This window comes from Bombyx mori, chromosome 17, assembly GCF_030269925.1.
Source record: "Bombyx mori chromosome 17, ASM3026992v2".
Taxonomy (NCBI): Eukaryota; Metazoa; Arthropoda; class Insecta; order Lepidoptera; family Bombycidae; genus Bombyx; species Bombyx mori.
In genome coordinates, this window is record NC_085123.1 from 15,208,744 (window position 1) to 15,222,472 (window position 13,729).

The 13,729-nt window shown below is 40.4% G+C and overlaps 1 protein-coding gene across 1 annotated transcript; it reads left to right on the forward strand.

Annotated features, from left to right (window-relative positions):
* The first annotated feature begins 11,474 nt into the window (after nucleotides 1-11,474).
* LOC101741525 (uncharacterized) lies at nucleotides 11,475-12,293 on the forward strand. Its single transcript, XM_004926621.3, has one exon. It carries the CDS (start codon nucleotides 11,475-11,477, stop codon nucleotides 12,291-12,293), a length of 819 nt encoding a protein of 272 aa, XP_004926678.1.
* Nucleotides 12,294-13,729: the final 1,436 nt, after the last annotated feature.

Here is a 13,729-nt window from a genome sequence, read left to right on the forward strand (position 1 = left end):
GTATATGTATGTTTGTGCACGAAGCTACACACAAACAAAATAGTCTCGGCCACGTGTTGCTCTTCGTGAAAACGTCTTGCTTTGTATTTTCTTTGAAAATTTGATTTTGTGAGAGCTCTCGATACGTGGATACAGGATGTCGTACCCACTCTGTAGTTTCATTTGAAGAATAGTTTTCTTTTTTTACCTCTGCTGATAGTCTTGAGAGGCTACTTCAGATTCACCCTAATGTGTACGCGAGCTTAGCTTAGAGCAATGCTTCGCAAAAACTACCACCGGATCCGAAGCGCGACCCACTGAGAAGATCCGGCGAGAATTTCAGTGGGCTGTGTCTATGGGTTAATTTACTTGTCGAGCCTTTCGTCGCAAGCGACGGGTTCGGCGAGGACGGTGACCGACACTTGAGGTACCTAAAAGCACGCAAAGTTTTTGAACAAGATCCAATTAGATATATATTCAAACAGAATTTTTCTTTCCACTCATTCCACATTTCTACTAATAATAACCTTAACGCGTTTTTAGTTTTGCCTAATTGATCCAATACGTCATCACGTATTGCAAATATACAATACGCTTATATAATAAAATTAAGATCTTTCAGAATATAGTACACAGAGTTATATGGATTTCTCGTGTTTCTGTAACAAGTTATTCCGAAACGCCATTATAACTTTACGACTACAAATAATAAACAAAAATAACTTTTTTCGTCTCGAACCTAGTTTATTTAAGAGGAATCTGATATTGTAAATGTCTTTTTCGTGTTTCTGCTTTTGGAAGCTTGATTTATAATTTACGATTTACGGTGAAAAACATGGGCTGGACTAACATGCCGTAGAACCGACGATCGTTGGAGCAGACGGGTTCGTGAGTGGAGACCGCGTAGCAGAAAACCTATCGTTGGAGCAGAAGACCGAGCTCAGTGATCTGGATTGAGAGAGGCCTATGTTCAGCATTGGACGACTGTGGGCACATGATGACGTTGATGATGATAAAGATGACGGCGAAAAGCTACGTGGAATGGCATTAAGCTATAGTTGAGACAACTCATTATTATTAGTCTTACCAGTTACAATTCTGGATTGATTAAAATAGTTTCACGATATTTATTAGACACGAACTTATATATAACGTCGGCAGAAGCTGGGTTCGTGATGCTTATTCTTCAAACAGTGGGCGTCGTTGGGTGATTCCGGAGAAACAAAATACAGTAGTAGTATACTCGGTTGCATTATAATGTTTAATGATTCCACAAGACAGGCTATACGGCTTTTGGTAGATACTTATATAGGAACACGCGATGGTTCAAATTCGACAGCTCCAGCTGCCGACTGCCTCACGATAAGTGTTCGTTGTGTGCTCCGCTCGGCCGGTGAACAGTTGACCCATCGAGCGCCGACAGACGGCGCTTGCGTCCTATATCTCGTATTGGCTGCTGTAGAAGTTGCTGTAGAAGTAATTTGTTAAAAAAATGCTCAGAAAAATCGTATCGTCGCATATAAAATTCTCAAAACTTAGGAACACACCATAAAACACCTACACGTGAAATATTCTCAATTATTAACTGAAATTCAACAAATAAGCAAACTTTTAAACATTATACGAACGTAACGAATGTTCTTTGCATAATTTATTGCTCGCACAGTCCCGAATTCGTTTCAGGCGAAATCAGAATTTAAAGAGCACTGCATAACGTTCATATTCCCTTAAAGTTTTTGTAACCGTTTTGTGTATAACTTTTGTGCTTGTTAATTAGTCAAATTTATTATTAAGAACTATTTTAGACATAATATTGACTTAGGATAGCACCATCCGATCTCGTGGGGGATATAAAGATCGAGAGCAGTATAAGCAGTAATCTTCTCCGAAGGTTGTATGGTAAATTATGATCATCATCATAGCGAAAAACCTATCGTGGGACGTCTCCGGCTAGGATCTTCGAAAGGTGGCCAACTGGTAATGGATGAGGAGAGCAGAAGACCGAGCTCAGTGATCTGGATTGGAAGAGGCCTATGTTCAGCATTGGACGGATGTGGGCAGATGATGACGAGGATAGTGATGATGAAGATGACGATGGAAAATGACGTGAAATGTCATTAAACTATATTACTGCTTAGTTAACAAGTGAGTTTTTATTATTTATTTTTTATTGCCCTTGCAGGCATATGAGCATACGGCCCACCTGATGGTGAGTGGTTACTGTCGCCCTTGGACTTCAGCAATACCAGGAGCAGAGTACTCTCCACAAGCCTCGTTTGAAGAAGGACATAATATAGCGCTCGGGAAACGCTGTGAAGGGGAGCTCATTGCAAAGCCGGATGGTACGTGGCAAAAAAGATTTCTGGAAACGCACTGTGGATGAGTGGCTCCAGGTAGTATGGATGAACTGTACTCCGGTGGTGGGCGGTGCAATGGTAAAAACGAGATGATGGATTCATCTCAAACAATTCCTCAGAGCACTCTCCATGGAACATATGGTAGAAAATACAGAGAGAAGCGAAGTCCCTGCGCAGACCCAGAGGCTCCAAAACTTTTCTGATGGTTTGGTTTGTTGAGAGCCCGTATGAGTAGGTACGACCGACTTGCCTATTCCGATATGCTCCTGTTTGATGTGTAGGACCCCGTTGACAACACTTTAGCCGGTCCCCAATCCCCTTTTTTTTCCTACCTATGCTGATAGCCTCGAGAGGCTATATCAGCTTCGCCCTAACGTGTTGGTGAGCTCACGGGTCTCAAACTCTGGCCCTAGCAAAAGGAGTGCTTCGCAGATCCGGATCAGAAACGCGACCCACTGAAAAAATCCGGCGAGAAACTCAGTGGGCTGTGTCTGTGGGCTAATTCGCTCGTTGAGCTCTTCGTCGCAAGCGACGGGTTCGACCTGGACGGTGGCCGGTGCTTGTCGTACCTAAAGGCACCGTTAATGGATCAGGAGAATCCGCAATGACGTGTTTTGGACGACGTCGACTGTTTACCATTCGGTCTACAGGATCGGGTGTGCCCCAATCCCCGCTTAAGAGACCCCGAAAGACTATCTCATTCTGCTTCATGAACACTTTCTGAAACCATTTTCTAAATTTCTTGAACAACTCAAATATCTTGATACCCTCCTCTTTTAAAAATTCGTTACATCTATGAAAAAGCAAACAAGAGTTTGTTTGTCTATCGTACAAGAAGTTTTCATTGCTGCCTCGCAAGAGAAGCGACCAGCGACTCCTTTGCTTGATATTACTTCGGACACCGCGTGGAGGACGGAACGAAATTGGTTTTGTCATAGTAACTTAGAGTTTACGTCGTATTTCGCAAAGTACGCTTCTATCTATGAGCGAAGTTATGTTTTGCAAAATTTTCTTCATGTTTACTCATGTTAGATGGAAATACGAACTTACAGGTGATCTAGTATGAAGTGGTTATCTGACCTCTTAAGCATACATACTACTGATGGTAGGACCTCTTGTGAGTCCGCACGGCTAGATACCCCACCACCCCGCCTATTTCTGCCGTGAAGCAGTAATGCGTTTCGGTTTGAAGGGCGGAGCAGCCGTTGTAACTATACTGAGACCTTAGAACTTATATCTCAAGGTGGGTGGCGCATTTACGTTGTAGATGTCCATGGGCTCCAGTAACCACTTAACACCAGATGGACTATGAGCTCGCCTACCTATCTAAGCAATAAAAAAAAAACATACAGATTGCTTAGCGTCATAAATATGCAGAAGAGGTATAATATCGTAGGTGGTAACAGTGCCATCTTGCCGTCTCACGGTTAATTGTGAAAATTCAATTTAGTAGAGTTAAGTCTCGGTTTTGTCGAAACATTCGCCATGGATGTTTAATATTTTATTACAAACTAGTACGGTCTACTTGTTAGATGACTAATTCCTAACTTCTGAATGAACCTTGGGTATGGGATAGATAGCTTAGCGTAGGGCAGAGCAGGGCTGATTTGAAACGGTCCACCTCGCCCAGGATAGATTGACGTGGCGTGATATAGTCCGCTGGAAGATTCTGAAATCATACATAATCAACTGTAGCTACTCACCATCAGGTGGGCCTTGTGCTCGTGTGCCTACTACTACTACTACTGCCGCTGCTTTTTTTCGGGCATTGGGCCGAGCCTCATACGAGGTATCCGCGCCTATGTGTCACGCGGGGATTTTAATGTAACGTATCGTAAGGTAGCGTTGACTTGATTCACTAATTATTTTATAAAGCGTCCTTGACATATATAAAAACACTAGCGACCCGCCCTCGCTTTGCTGCGGAAACATTAAATTTTATTATTGATAGCTGAGTCCCGCGATGTTACCCGCGGCTATTGTCGAAACGCGGGCGACGCCGCGGGGCGAAACTAGTCTAAAAAAGTAGCCTAAGTTACTCCTTATATCGTCAGCTACCTATCAGTGAAAGTCTCGTCAAAATCGCTCTAGCCGTTCCAGAGATTAGCCGGAACAAACAGACAGACAGACAGACAAAAATTGTAAAAAATGTTATTTTGGTGTATGTACCGTATATATATTTATCTGCATGTAGTAAAAAGCGGTTATTTCAATATTACAAACAGACACTCCAATTTTATTTATATGTATAAATAATGGTAAAGGCAGTGTTACTTACCTAAAATCCCTTCAGACCTAATAAACATACTTAATATACGCCTTAGCGTCCTTTAGTGTCGCAAAGTTAATAATTAGCCTTTGTCCCCGAAGTACAACATGTCGCGGCCGCTTCGCATCCCCACGCTCCCATTACCTCAACGTAATACTCAAATGCGGACGTCTAGTAATGGACCCCTTTAAATCTGGCCACGCTTATTATGAGAGCTGCGGCGTCTAATGGTGTCTCGTTGTTTGAAAATTTTCCGCTGGTTAATATTATGATATGTATTTTGACCCTTTTATACACAAATGTGCTAGGTAAGGGTCTTTCAGTGATTAGTGTTCGATTTCAGATATGGGATGTGGAGATATTTTTTGTACGGTATTATTAGTCGGTTAGTTTAAATCGCACCAACGTGTCGATCCTCCAAGAACTCCAGATAAAGACGAGGCTTTCTCCCATCTGCCTACGTAGTGTTCTGGAATACTTTGGCCACATTGCAAGAAAGGATCACGGCAGCTTGGAGAGGCTAATGGTGACTGGCAAGGTGAACGGAAGAAGACCACGAGGTAGAGGCCCGACACGTTGGACTGACCAGATCCGCACTACCCTCGACACCACAGTTCACGATGCTCTACGCTCGGCGGCAGATAGAGGCAAATGGCGTGGAATGGTCCGCAATAAACTCCTGTTGCAAGGAGGTGGTCACGACCCTCAGGATTGAGGAAACCGAAGCAAGAAGAAGTTTAAATGTAAGTTTATGCGTGTGCATATAATAAAGTCAATTAAAACATTACGTAATAATTAAATCTACCTTTACAATTTAATTTCGCGCGAGATAAATAAATTATGTTCATGACTCCTGACCATATCAAAGGACATACCGATATTATGTAATTTTAAAGAATGGTCTAGTCTGCCAGATAGCAATATTAATTTTATTGATTAAGAACATTCAAGAACCATACATGTTAAAACTTTTGGAATAGTTGTACGAGTAGTAGTATTTCTTCAATAAAAACTAGTTACAGTGCTTTTCACGATTATAGTGCATTCCAGAAAAAATAAAAAAGTAGTGAATTAGCGACTTCCGCTAGGAATTCCTACCGGTTCAGACCGTTTCTTCCTTAAAAACTTATCTAGAATCATCTCATTTATTTTTAATAATTTAAGCTAATGTAGTTCCAGAAAAACAAGTGAAAATTTAGAAAAGCCGCTGGTAGCAGGCATGGTCGACACCGTCCCACGTGACGATTTCTATTTGTCGTTTTCTATCGCAAGTAGCGTTAAGGAGCTTTGTACGAAATGTTTTTTGTGCTGAATACAAGATGCTACACGCAAGAGCTATGATGGTCTTCTACTACGCGTTGGGTAATCGTTCTTTTAGTCTAACTTGACTATAAATAGCGGGTCAAAGCGATATTAATTTTTATTGCTTTTCGCCTTCTTTAAATGCTTTAAATTGCAAAGCCGATGCAATTTTTTTTATTATTGCCTAGTTATGTGGACGAGCTCACAGCCCACCTGGTGTTAAGTGGTTACTGGAACCCATAGACATCTACAACTTAAATGCGCCACACACCTTGAGATATAAGTTCTAAGGTCTCAGTATAGTTAAAACGGCTGTCCCACCCTTCAAACCGAAACGCATTACTACTTCACGGCAGAAACAGGTGGGGTGGTGGTACCTTCCCATGCGGACTCACAAGAGGTCCTACCACCAGTAAAGATAAAATAAAGTCATCTCCACAGCAAATGAATCAAAAAAATGCAATATCTAGAAGCGGTGGATTGTCTTCATACCTAAATAAATAGCTTTACAATAAACCAAAACCTCCGACTTCAAAAGATTCCGTAGACTCCGGTTTTACGTAAACAAACCAAGTACCCGGAAATTGATTCTTTTGTTATCCATCTCCCGTGACCAGCAGCGATTTATTCTCGGTAATACCCAACTGAGAGGATGCATCCGCTCCGCCCTTCATTATAACTTTCGTTAATTTTAACACAACTTCGAACTCATCGAAGCTCGCGGTGTTTCGATTAAATTATTTATACTTTGATAAGAACCTATATATTGGCTATTGAGAAATTTTCAATTAGCATTTCCGTGGTTTTAGGGGCTAATTTACGATTCGAAAGCTTTAGAATGGAACTTACTGGTGGTAGGACCTCTTGTAAGCCCGCGCGGGTGGGTACCATCACTCTACCTATTTCTGCCGTGAAGCAGTAATGCGTTTCGGTTTGAAGGGTGGGGCAGCCGTTGTAACTATACTTGAGATCTTAGAACTTATATCTCAAGGTGGGTGGCGCATTTACGTTGTGAATGTCTATGGGCTCCAGTTACCACTTAACACCAGGTGGTCTGTAAGCTCGTCCACCCATATAAGCAAAAAAAAAAAGAATGCAACAAAAGATTTTAGTTTTTCTTTCTGGTCTATGTATGAACGAACTCACGGCCCACTCAGAGTGTTCAGGGTTACCGAAGCTCACAGATATAAACAAAGGTAAATGACGCCATACCTTGAGATATGAGTTCAAAATCTCAGTTTTACGGTACAACGGCTGCCCCACTCCAAACCGACACGTATTTTTGCTTCAAGGCCTGGTAGATGGTACGTACTCATGCGGGCTCATAGTACTCGCTAACACCAGTAAAATTCCCATGGTTTCTTCTGTAAGATTTCAAAGTAAAGGGAAGAAACGAATTTTGAAAGAGTAACAATCACATAAACTAACATTAGGCTGGATATTATTAAAACAGGTAGTCAGAAATGTAATGTCTGATTAGCTGGATCCCTACTTCTACTCTTCATCTGCCTTTTCTTCCTACCTATTCGCTGATATCCTAAGAGGCTATTATAGCTACGCCTGGACGGGTAGGTGAGTTCACGGGCTCAGCCTGAGAGAATTTGCTAACACCAGAGTGCTTCGCAGAATCTACCACCGTATCGGAATCGCGACCCACTGAGAAAATCGAGCGAGAAACTCAGTGGTCTTTCATATTAGTATCCTTAGAGTGCCCGATACGAGCATCTTGCTGTTATACCTAATCTCCTTCAAAATGCCTCTCATGTGTACCATAATCCAAAAGTTAGAATTACTGCGGATATTTTCAGTACGAGGGTATATCGAAACTTTTTTCATTCAAAACACATAATTCAGTTTTGTACCAGCTGTATACAAGAGCAGCGAAAATATTGAATCGCTTTGGACGTTTCTTCATTTTGTTCTAATGGGAGTATAAGCTTGTGTGATATGCTTATCGCTAATTTGTAAATCTTAGATGTAGGTAGATCATAACTGCCTATAAAAGATAACTTTTTTATTTTATTTTATTGCTTAGATGGGTGAACGAGCTCACAGCCCACCTGATGTTAAGTGGTTATTGGAGCTCATAGACATCTACAATGTAAATGCCGCCACCCACCATGAGATTATAAGGTCTCAGAATAGTTACAACGGCTGCAACACCCTTCAAACCGAAACGCATTTTTTTTTTTTTTTTTTTTATGATTGAAAGATTACTGTTGGCCCGGAGGCCTTTCCAGCTTCACCAGGACAGGTGGGCGAGCAAAGGCTCAGCCAGGAGGGGGGGATTTGCTAACAACTGCCCGAGCGCCTCCGAAGGAGACCTAACAACTCAAGAGCAATTGCTTCGCGAATGAATCTACTACCGGATCGGAATCGCGACCCACTGAGAAGATCCGGCGAGAAACTCAGCGGGCTGATGCATGGGTTAGGTTGCACGTCGACCTCTTTGTCGAGTTCGACGAGTACGGTTACCGGGGTTCCTCAGCCTGCTCCTAGTGTTAGAGCTGAAGGTATCTAATGCAAGAGTTATTGGATCTGATGGATCCGTAAGGACGTGTCTAGGGCGACGACGGTGACTTGCTCCTGCGTGATCAGGATTCGGGGAGTAATCAGCGGCGGCAACGATAAGGCGATTATCATGACGCATAGCCTTATCGAAGTAACGTTCCGACACTAACTTCATGTGTTTGCGGATCGATTCGAGGCCCAGGTCGTCGTGAAGGTCGACGTTCCTCACGAACCACGGAGCCCCGACGGCTAACCTGCAAAAGCGGGATTGTAGGGATTGGAGGGTGTCTATGTGTGTGCGGGCCGCGTGAGCGAACACCACACTCGCGTAAGTCATGACGGGCCTTATGCAAGTTAAAAAACGCATTACTGCTTCACAGCAGAAATAGGCAGGGTATGGCACCTACCCGTGCGGACTCACAAGAGGTCCTGCCACTAGTAATAACGCAAATTATAATTTTGCGGGTTTTGATTTTTATTACACGATGTTATTCCTTCACTGTGGAAGTCAATCGTGAACATTTGTTATGTACGTATTTCATTAGAAAAATTGTTACCCGCCTGCGGGATTCGAACACCGGTGCATCGCTACATATGAATGCACTGGACATCTTATCCTTTAGGCCACGACGACTTCAAGAACTGGGAAAGACGTTCGCTCTCACTTTGGAACTCGGTTGACTGCGAGGGCTATTGTCGATTTGTCTCTGTATGATTTGTAGAACGTCCTATTTTCAATTTTATTTACTCCTCGTCTTGGGTGCATTCGAGTTTAGTTTAGTTTGAAATTGCAATAGGAAAATAGGATTTTTTCAAGTAAGCTTTCCCTAAGGATAGCTGTGTGTATTTCAATATATTCTAACTTTACGTTAATTATACTACTTGGAATTTTAGACTTGCTAAAATCATTTGACATCTTTTTAAGCGTTAATTGAAGTTAAAAGGTATTTGATTTTTGTTTCAACTTGCTAATTTTTTTTTGTCGTATAAACATATAGGGCCTATGGTAAATTGTAAGGTAAATTGTATGGAGTCAGCTGCCTAGAGTTATGTCGGTGATGTTTATGAACTACGCGAACTATCCAGTATTGCTACGCCGGCTAGAGTAACGCCATCTATCGCCGAATAGCCGAAACGAATATCGGAGGAACTAGTAAGGTCAATGACGCTCGAAAAGTACAACGCCATCTATTGTCAGATAGCGGAAACGCACATCGAAGCTACTCGACTTGCCCAGAATGCTCTCGATAAATCTAGGGATGTCGTATCGCCTATAAAAGCGTTGCAGAGATGGCACGAAACAGTCAGGTCGTAATCGGAGCTGCTCGAAGCGAAACAGCGAACGGATCACCTGAAGCGAAGCGAAAGAAGTGAATTGAATATTTTAAAGTGCTCTAAGCGTTGAATACAGTAAAGTTGTTATATATACTTCGGTAGAATTTTTATTTATCCCTAACTCCAGCGCGTATATATTTAGAATAAAATCTCCGCTACAATCCAATCATCATTAATGTTGTCGTGGCCTACAACCTCTTTGGCAAGACATAAGACCTACAACGACTAGACACAGACTAAGACAGACACTTGACAAGAATTCAAAAACAAAGAGAGAAATGGAACGAGGGCGTACGTGACTAGCGGCAGGCAGTGCTTCAAATATTAAGTGTATAATCTATGGGCAGTACTTTTTTGTTTTCCTAAAAGACGGACACGAACCAGACGACAAGGAACGAATTGACCGTTCTCATATGTAGATAAAATAGACGACTGGTGGTAGGACCTCTTGTGAATCCGCGCGGGTAGGTACCACCACCCTGCCTATTTCTGCCGTGAAGCAGTAATGCGTTTCGGTTTGAAGGATAGGGCAGCCGTTGTAAACTATACTTGAGACCTTAGAACTTATATTTCAAGATGGGTGGCGCATTTACGTTGTAGATGTCTATGGGCTCCAGCAACCACTTAACCATCAGGTGGGCTGTGAGCTCGTCCACCCATCTAAGCAATAAAAAAAAAACAAAAGAACTAACCAACCGTTCAAGTGGTCCTTCAACCGTTCAAATGTAAATCTTATACCTTTAAAGAGCAATTCTTGTATATTAATATACACTTATATAATCTGAATCTCGGAAACGACTCCAAACTATTTTCATAAAATTTAGTATACAGGGGATTTCGGGGGCGATAAATGGATCTAGCTACGATTTATTTTCAGAAAAAGTTGTTTTATTCGTGTTTTCAATAATCAACTCATCCCGACATCTATTGGCGAATAATAATACTATTTTTCTTAATTGAGGGTAGCTAACCGCTTTAAAGACACAACAAGATGGCGTTATCAAAAAAAAAACCGAGCAAAGCTCGGTCATCATCTAGTATTTCATTAAAAGCTTTCCGTGCGAAAATCCTTCAGCAAAACATTATCTTACGATTATTGTTTTATTTCAAACTTCGTATCTGTCATAGGGGCGCTATAGTGCCCTATAGGGGAGAGGGCGCTATAGTGCCACAGTTAGCATCGGCTCCGTTAAAAACATTCATATAAAAATATTTAAAAAGTATATATCATCAAAATAAAGAGATATTGTGGAAGGAAATTTGATAAATAACGTCATATATTGAAGATACCAACAAAGACACTATCCGAAGAAAGTAAAACGACCAAAATTGACTAGTGACTTGTGAACCTTTTTGTGTGAACTGTTCGCGTTTCTAATCAAGTACAAGACTTTTTTGGACGGTCCTTGTTCATTATTGGGTGCTAAAAAGTGTTTAAGAATGAATAAAAGTGATAATAAATACATCTTAGTGAAAACATAACCTCTTTTATAATAAGAAGCACCGTTTTTTCAAAGTCATCTAAATTAATCTGACCCTAGCAACGCCATCTGCTGAAACAAGCACGTACAACTTCAAAGTCCGACAAAGCTACTTGGGTTCTGAAACAGCTTACAATCACGTCGATCTAACGTTCCGCTCGAAATAAATATCAAGACTTGCCACTAGAAGGCGACACATACATGTAAACAAATTACTACTGATAAACCACAATAACAATCATGGATGAAATTATGAAAGCTCTAAAAGTAATCCCACTGGAATTAGACGATCACAAAAAAGCTATTAGAGAAAGTGGTGAAAACGTGACACAACAAGTTACACAAAATATAAATAAAATATTAGAGGAAAAATTTTTTGCCCTAGAAGAGAAACATGAAAAATTAAAAGAAATAGTAGATAATCAGGAGAAAAGAATCAGCTTTCTAGAAAAGCAAGCCAGACAAAGAAATATAGTTTTCTTCGGCATCGAAGAACTGGAATCTTCATATGATATCCTAGGAAAAAATATGCTTAAATGGTTAGAACAAAATTTCTCAGTCAAACTAACCTATAGTGACCTACAAGAAGTTAAAAGACTAGGAAAGAAAAACGATAGACCACGTCCAGTAGTGGTATCTTTCTTAAACCTGGACATGAAGATCAAAATCTTTAAACAAAAAAGAGCACTGCAAGACACAGGTTACTATATGAAAGAAGACTACCCTAAACAAGTCTTAGAAAAGAGGAAACAACTACAAGAACAGTTAAAAATTGAGAGAGAAAAAGGAAACATGGCTTTCCTAAAATATGATAAACTGGTCATACCTAAACAAACATCTAAAAGAAAGCTTTCTCCTTCACCAACAAAACCTACCGAGGACACGCCAAAGGAAATAAACACACAAACAAAAAAGAAGAACAAACCACAATCACAGCACGATCCCATGGCGAAAAGAACACACAGCACCTCAGAAAGAGTAATTAAGCCGGGCATGCTAAACTTCTTAACAAATAAAAACACTGCAATTGATAAAGAAATCTCCAAAAACAAGGCATAGCAATTAGCTGCTCCTCTCCACACAGATCCAACAAAGAAACATTCAAATACAAAAAACATAACAAATCCCCCAACCCGGTTGGTCACCGTGGAGGATTATGACTACAACCCTCCAAAGAAAATCACAATCCCTACGAAAACAAACACTAAACAAAATCATCAACTAAAAATATTAACATACAATGTTAAGACTCTATCTTCATATGAACGTTTATTGGAATTAGAAAAATGCTTAAGTACTATAAAATATGACATTATGGGAATCTCAGAAGTAAGACGTCAAGGTTGTGAAATTAAAGAACATGAGAACTTTATACTCTGCTACAAGGGACAAACAGCAGGACAATATGGGGTGGGCTTTATAATAAACAAGACAATAAAAAACAATATCGAGAGCTTCATTGGTATATCAGAGCGCTTAGCTATACTCAACTTAAACATAGGAGACCATAAGATATCCATTCTGCAAGTCTACTTCCCTACGACAGATGCAAAAGAAACTGAAATTGAAGAATTATATGAGTCAATTGAGAAAGCACTAACAACTACACACACACATATCATACTTATGGGCGATTTCAACGCTAAGGTAGGAGCGCCTAAAGAAAACGAAGATTTAGTCGTGAAAAAACATGGACACGGCACAAGGAATAGCAGAGGCCAGAAACTTGTGAACTTTGCGCTCGAACACAAGTTGACAATAATAAATACCTGCTTTAAGAAACACCCAAACCGAAAATGGACTTGGATTTCGCCGAATGGGCTTCACAAAAACGAGATTGACTACATTCTCACAAACCAACCAAAATTATTTGAGAACCTCGAAGTTCTGAACCTGAACTACCCATCTGACCATCGTGCAATAAGAGGATCAGTAAAGCTCTCTAAACATAAACTAAGCAGAGCCCGATTTACAAATAAACAAGAATACCAACTTAGAAGCCTAAAGGAAATAGAAAAATATAAGGACAACCTTAAACTAAAACTATCTGAAGCAGCTATCTACCAAACAAACGAAACGATAAATACTTGTTATGATAAAATTAGCAATGCTATTTCTGAAAGTCTAAAAGTTGCAAAAATAAACAAGAGAAATTATAAATATAAAATACTACAAGAAAGAACTGAAAGATTGCTACAAAGAAGAAAAGTACTACAGTCAACCAAAAATAAAACTCGTTCCATGAGAAACGAACTATCTGCCTTATACAAAATAGTCAACAAATATATAAAGAAAGATTATTTAAAATACAAACAAGATACTATACTGAGACACCTACAGCTTTGCGGTAGCACGAAGAAACCATTTCAGGAGCTTCGAACAAATAAGTGCTGGATAAAAGGATTGAAAAATCTGGACAAAGAAATATACAAACGAAAAGATATTGTCAATACTGCTACAGAGTTTTATAGAAATCTATACAGTAGCAACAATAA

What these genes read in the sequence shown, in the direction of transcription:
- LOC101741525 (XM_004926621.3), top strand. Translation starts at nt 11,475, where the DNA reads ATGGATGAAATTATGAAAGCTCTAAAAGTAATCCCACTGGAATTAGAC.